This window comes from Oratosquilla oratoria, chromosome 23, assembly GCF_046742065.1.
Source record: "Oratosquilla oratoria isolate Oo_2021 chromosome 23, ASM4674206v1, whole genome shotgun sequence".
Lineage (NCBI taxonomy): Eukaryota > Metazoa > Arthropoda > Malacostraca > Stomatopoda > Squillidae > Oratosquilla > Oratosquilla oratoria.
Genome location: NC_134799.1, coordinates 29445628 through 29453127, shown reverse-complemented (window position 1 = coordinate 29453127; position 7500 = coordinate 29445628). Strand labels below are relative to the sequence as shown.

General features: G+C 43.9%; 1 protein-coding gene across 3 annotated transcripts in view; it reads right to left on the bottom strand.

Moving 5' to 3' along the window:
- Nucleotides 1–7500, bottom strand: part of Ten-a (Teneurin-a transmembrane protein) — a 1186308-nt gene that overhangs the window by 24423 nt on the left and 1154385 nt on the right. For all 3 annotated transcript variants that reach the window (XM_076206894.1, XM_076206895.1, XM_076206896.1), the window contains 3 exons: nt 5469–5601; nt 3558–4811; nt 2715–2943 (listed from right to left, as the gene is read on the bottom strand). In XM_076206894.1, the coding sequence (XP_076063009.1) occupies nt 2715–2943; nt 3558–4811; nt 5469–5601 (1616 nt within the window). The remainder of the gene's footprint in view (nt 1–2714; nt 2944–3557; nt 4812–5468; nt 5602–7500) is intronic.

Here is a 7500-nt window from a genome sequence, read left to right as displayed (position 1 = left end):
AGAGACCTACTTGTTCTAATATTGTGATCATGTTTCCAAATATGATTTGATTTCAAATAACTTGCTATTATTATGAATCAATCTTGTTCCAATTATTATATCTAATACTTGTTAACAAAAGATGTACAAGTGAAATCGGGCGTTGGTTCAGTACTTTTGCTCTCAAATGTACGAGTCTCGTTTAAGATGTGAATTGTTTGGTTGTCAGAAAAGCAAAGCAAAACTGAGCGAATCAAAGTATGATTTATCTGGTATTATCTCATAGGGTAAAAACAACATTTGTATTAACGTAATCACCATGAAGAAAGAATTAAAATAAAGTCTTTTTCATGAATAATTGCTGTTGACATTTCCTAACGATGTTGGGTTGCTTCATGACAGTACTTTGTATTGTATTCTTTATAATTACAGAATAATTTCATATTTCGTGTGTGTATACAAAATTTGATTTTGGAAATAATTTTATTTACTTGTGCTCTCTCTCTCTCTCTCTCTCTCACACACACACACACACACACACACACACACACACACACACACACACACACACACACACAAACACACATACACACACACACACACACACACACACACACACACACACACACACACACACACACACACACACACACACACACAAACACACATATACGAATCCAACCCGTGATCCAAAGACCATGGTGAATCACACACACACACACACACACACACACACACACACACACACACACACACACACACACACACACACACACACACACACACACACACACACACACACACACAATTACACTGGACAATTACTAAATATGCATGCAATTTGTTTCCTAAAGCATACTAAAGTTGCGGTGCCGGACACAAATTAAGTAATTTTCTATATTGATATAAATGTTAACATGACCTTACATGTGTATAAATGTATGTATAAATATATGCATTCATGTTCATATTCATGTATGTATGTGTGTAGGCATGCATGTATGCATGTACGTATGTGTTTGTATGTATGCATACATGTATGTGTACATGTACATATGTCTCATAAATTTTAAACTTATATTCATGCTAGAGTTTACATGTGTCTATATTTAAAAATATGAGTGGTAGGGTGGTGAGTTTAAACGCCAAGAATCCGTTGAAGTTTTATTTCTGACGTTTCGTCCAACTAGGACTTCTTCTGACTTCCTAGTTGGACGAAACGTCAGAAATAAAACTTCAACGGATTCTTGGCGTTTAAACTCATCACCCTACCACTCATTCTGTCTTCACACCTCAATACATAAATATGTTTGAGTTTACATACGTGTGTACATTTGTGTGCGTGTATATACAACTCAATTCGTATGTGTATGGCTGTTATAAAATATTAGATATATACCTATATGTGCGGGATATATGTTGCATGCGTACTTATTCTCACATATTCCCTCAGTGCCAATCATCTCATCCTTACAAAACACCCAGACGAAAAACTTAATCTCGTTTTCCTTTGAAATTTTGAAACACTTCACGCTTCGATCAGACAAACCCTAATCCATCATTTCAATACCAATTTCCTCCGTACTGAATATTCAACCCTTAGATCGTTAATCATTTGACCTCTCGACCGATAACGTCTTCTAGATCCATCTACCGAGTGGTTTCATCATCAGCCTCTCTCTTTCTCTCTCTTTCTTAACCTGTGAGAGGACTGAGGGGAGATCTCTCTTTATTCATAATCGCGGCATAAGTGCAGAAGATTGCAGGTCAAAGGGAAATCGTAATCTTTCTGGAAACGAGGCCATGTTCGCCGTCTTCGCTTACGATGAATTATAAACAGGGTGAACGTAATCTAGGGAACCGGGTGTCTGATTAGTGAGACGGGTTGTGAAATTGCCCTCTTCAAGCACGGCTCTTCAAGAATCAACAGATGAGCTATCAAAAGAAAAAATTAGGAAAAAAAAGGGGAGAGGCAGAGTTGAAGCAAAGGACGGAGAAAGGGAGGTGAAGACGGAAAAAGAGGACAGAGGGAAAGAAAGAACGAGAAAGAACAAGAGAAATTAGAGAGAACAAGACAGAGAGCTATAAAGAAAGAGAGGAAGACTAACACACACACATACACAAACACACACGCAGAGAGAGAGAGAGAGAGAGAGAGAGAGAGAGAGAGAGAGAGAGAGAGAGAGAGATACATAGAGAGAACAGAAAGATAAATGAATAACCAGATACATACATACAGACTCGTACATAGATGGGTAGATAAATAGATAGAGAGAGCTAAAGAGCGAGAGAGAGAGAAATATAGATGGATAGATAAAGAGAGAGAGAAGGCTGAGTAGAATTGTCTGGTTACGTGCAAATGATAAATATCGAGCGAACGTCATCATGATGAAGGTCTGCACGAAGATACACTGGCCCTTCAAGACGCACTATTATATTCAAGTATTTTATGGGAATAAAACACCATAACTGTGGCCTTAGCAAAGAGCACAATATGATGTATAAAAAGAGAGCTAGAGATTACAGTAAAATGTATAACTATAAACAAACATCACTAGATTTCATTGAAATATAATTTTGGCGCGGGTCCTTTGCAAAAAAGTTAATCTCAAGCTAATATAATTCGAACCCTCCAGATCATGGCATCCGCTGTCGCAGGATCTCGAAATTCTTCGGGGGCTTAGAAGGGTCCCTATTCCTTGGCAATTGGTGAAAAGATCGGATATCATACTCACCTATGAGAGGGTCGTAGACTCTGCCCCCGGGCATGTGGACAAGCTCCGTTCGGGTCTCCAGCAATCCTCCGCAGTAGTCGATCGGCAGGTAGAGGTACGGGTTGGAATCGTACATAATGTGTCCATAAGGCGAGCGCATCATCTCGCGCACCACTTCGCCGTAATGGTTGAAGATCATGACTGGCGTGCCGCAGCTGTCGGTGGCGATGTAGTACTTGTTGCGGTACACCTGTGGTTGCGGTCACGGTGGACGTTGCAGCGTTGAAGAAGACGAAGAAAAACAAGAAGAGATTAGTTTAAAATATCAGACCGTTCGCGTGCTGGTTGCAAGTGTTAATGAGTAGGATGAGATAGGAAATGGAAAAGGATAACAAAAAAGAAAAAGAAGGAAGGAGAAAGGGGGAAAGGGACGAAAGGAAAAGAGAAAGGGGGAAGAATGATGGGGACAGGGGAAATGAAAAGGATAAAAGATAAAAGGAAAGGGTAAAGAAATCTATGAGAAGAGAAGCGAGAAAAGGAAAGAGAAGCGAAACGGAAAAAATGAAAAGAAAAAGATAATAAAAAGGAAAAAGATAAGGGGAAGCATATAAGAAAGAGGAAAAATTCTATTGAATTCCATTGTTAACGAAGAACAAATTGGAAATTATGAAAAATTGTGATTTAAATATGACAACTACAAATAAAAATATTAGCATGATAGTGAAGAAAATCTTTGCATTCTTTTGACTCATAAACGGAGTATAGTGTATAACATAAAAGAGCTGTTACCAATATGGAAAGGAATTTATGTATGCTTGACATCTTAGTATACGATAATTTACAAAGTGACCCTATTTTCCTTACCTGTGCGAAGATGATGTGCCCTCTGTCGTCGTAGACAAGTGTGATGAGGTTGCCATCTCTCGGACTGTAAATGTGCGTGACCTTGTCCATGTTATTCTGGTCCGTGTAGAGGAACTGCGTGACGTTGCCGAAGTTGTCCTTCCTGGCCACGAGACGGCTCTCGTGGTCGTAAAAGTACCGGATGTTGAAACGGCCGGATTTGGAAGCTCTCGTCAGGAGTCCTCTGGCATTGTAGTGGTAGGTCACCTCTCGAGCATTCTGCACGATGGCACCACGGGAGTCGTACTTGTAGACGCCCTCGCCAAACTTATTAATGCGGTCCTGGGAGTCGTACTCCATTGGGATGGTGTTGGTCGAGTAGGTGAGGGAGAGCATGTTGCCGTTCGAGTCGTAGCTGAAACTCCAGGGCTCTTTGGCGTCGACGCTAATGAGCTGGCCGTCACCGTCGTAGGTATAGTTCTTGGTGGTAGTGTACCGCTTCGAGTGAAAATTCCGCGTGTGTGTGTTCGTCTGGCTGATCTTCCCGCCTTCGTTGTAGAAGATCTCTCGTTGGAAGACCTCCATGTTGTGGATGGTAACGGAAGTCTGCGCTTCCCGGAAGTGCTTGTCCATCACCCGGGTGAAGATGGCCGTGCGGTCGGAGATCGCCGTCTCATTCATACCGGACCTCGAGACCTTGAAGGGCCCGATTTTGGTCGGTCCTCCGTGGACTGAGCTGTACTCGTATTTGAATGGGAGGAGACTTTGCCCACCGATCCTGCCGGCAAGACCCGTCACCCGGAAGTTGGTGTCGAACTCGTAAGTGAATTTGACGTTACTGAGCCCCGTTCTGGCTCCGAAGTCAATCCTGTGCTCCTGCAGGAGCCTCCCGCCGTAGACCATGTCCATTCGGTACTCGAGTTCGTTCTCTTCGTGGATGATCTCGGCAACCAGACCGTCACTACCGTAACTGAACTGCGTCTTGCCGTCTCCAGACACGACCTCCTGCAGCTGGCCCGCCTCTGTGTACGTGTACAGGACCTTGGAAGATCCCGCGGGGAAGGAGGTCAGGAGGAGTCTGCCGGAGTGGTCGAGGTGTTGCCGGTAGGGCTGCGAGGACCCAGGCGGGGTATAGGAGAATATGTGGGCTCCTATAGAGGGCTGGAGGGAGAAGACGTGGGCTGACCCGGTGGGCATGGTAATGTGCTTCAGACCTCCTCGGTTGTCGTAGTGGTAAGTCCATGTCCGTCCAGAGGGCAGCGTGATGCTTTCCGGCTGAAAAGAAGTAAGGAATAGAGGTTGTCAGCATGTATAGAGACTTTAGACACAAATCTATGCGCAACATGTATGTTCGACTACACGCACCAAGAGACATACACAAGTTCTTTCCTTCATTTGTTTTCTCTCTTTGTCTCACCATCTCTCTCTCTCTCTCTCTCTCTCTCTCTCTCTCTCTCTCTCTCTCTCTCTCACTCTCTCTATCTCTCTCTCTCTCTCTCTCTCTCTCTCTCTCTCTCTCTCTCTCTCTCTCTCTCTCTCTCTCTCTCTCTCTCTCTCACTCACTCCATCTCATTCTCTCTCTCTCTCTCTCTCTCTCTCTCTCTCTCTCTCTCTCTCTCTCTCTCTCTCTCCATCTCATTCTCTCTCTCTCTCTCTCTCTCTCTCTCTCTCTCTCTCTCTCTCTCTCTCTCTCTCTCTCTCTCTCTCTCTCTCTCTCTCTCTCTCTCTCTCTCTCTCTCTCTCTCATTCTCCCTCTCTCTCATTCTCTCTCTCTCTCTCTCATTCTCTTCCCTTTACACACACACACACACACACACACACACACACACACACACACACACACACACACACACACACACACACACACACACACACACACACACAAGCACACGTACATGTAATTATACTACTAGATGGAGTGCTATGACTTACCAATCGCGCTTGGCCGTAAGTGTACTTCGTGACAGCTCCGCTCCTCGATCTGACCTCCGTCAGGAGTCCCTTGGAGTCGTGTTCATAATCCTCACTCGACCATTCCCACTGCCGGCCACCCACACGTCCGAAACTGAAGAGGGGGAACGGAACAAAACAAAGGTCAGTGGACATCGCGTGGCTCGATGAATTGGTGTCGTCTCAGTTAACGACCCCCGTTAACCCTTAACTACGTACACATAGGGACGCCTCCGGCAAACTTTGATGACTTTACCTGGTTATTAAAGCCCCCATGTAGTTATTCAGCTAACAGGAAAACCCCAGGTTTAACTGGTTAAAAAGATGGTAATACAAGTACATTCCAAACATAAGATGTTAAACTGAATGACTGTTGACGCTGACATAGCGAAACACTTTATTTTGGTATTACAATTCATTTTGATGCTTTAGGCAACAGCTGCCGTTATTACATCGATTTCCTGGCTGTCGCCGGACGATTGTCTTCTCTCCAATCATGCAACCCCTGTGACCCTCAGTCAGAGGTAAATTACTTCATGGGAGTAGAAATTACACGTTAAATGTGGCCGGGGGTAACAACAACACGATACGATGGGTAAACTTGACACAGTAATGGGATTAGATACATGATACATGAAAACTTTACACTAATTCTGTGATACACTATACTTGGCTGGCAGTATGTTGTATGTTTCTTGGTCAATGTTTATTGTATGCAGAGCTTTAATATTATATTTGTTTCTGTGTCTTTACGTTGGTTATGCACTAAACACTAAAAATCAGTGTTTTAATTCTTTTGCTAACCGGGCGGGTTCGGGCGTTGCTACTTGCGGCGGCGGAGGGCGAGGTGACAGCGGTTCGAGCCTTCCCACTGTCAAGTTGGGCCTAGAGCATGGCTCATTATGTTCCACGCGACGAAATCTTCTGTAAAGGGCACCGCTATAGCCTCCTGATAAGGGTAATTTCAGGACGTGAAACCCAATAATCATCAATCAACTCTTTTGCTCTGCTCTAAGTTTTATCGTCCATTCCAATCGCCAAGGGGATTTTCACTGGGCAAAAGGGCAAAGAAAGGAGAGATAGATAGATAGATAGAGAGAGAGAGAAAGATTAAACCTTTCACGACTTTAGTTGTTCACTCTAGCTGCCGTCAGAAGATTTTTTTTCATTTTAGGGTGTTCCCCTCCCGCAGGACCAGGGATTGGGGTTAAAGTAATAATAATTTATTTTCCTACCAGTGCAGAGAGTGGACCCTGTTTCACGACGTGACCAAGGTTGTAGCGGTTAAGAATTATTAATGTGATGGACTAGAGGGGGAGTGTGCGGTGGCGGTAATAGTTGTAATTGATGTGGTAGAGAAGGGTAATTGGTTAGGTAACTGTAGTAGTCAAGGGAAAACAGGGAGTGTCGTGGAACAATGGCTAGGGACTACTGGCTGCAATGTGTATTTGCATTTGTATACATATATATATATATATATATATATATATATATATGTATGTGTGTGTGTGTGTGTGTGTGTGTGTGTGTGTGTGTGTGTGTGTGTGTGTGTGTGTGTGTGTGTGTGTGTGTGTGTGTGTGTGTGTGTACGCACGCGCACGCATGTTCGTGTGGCTCATAATGATCTTGGATCACGTATTTAACTTGATCGATAGCTGTAGGTGAGAGCTCAGAGTTATTATATAGACCATGGTGTTACTTTGCATACACACACACACACACACACACACACACACACACACACACAAACACACACACACAAGCACGCACACACACACACACACACACATACACACACACACGCGCGCGCACGCACGTACACACACACACACACGCACATACACACACACACACACACACGTGTGCGCGCATACACATGCGCACACACACGCGCGCACACGCACATAAACACATATACACACACACACAAACACGCACAAACACACATACACACACACACCCACACATACACTCGCATACACACACACGCGCGCGCACACACACACACACGCAC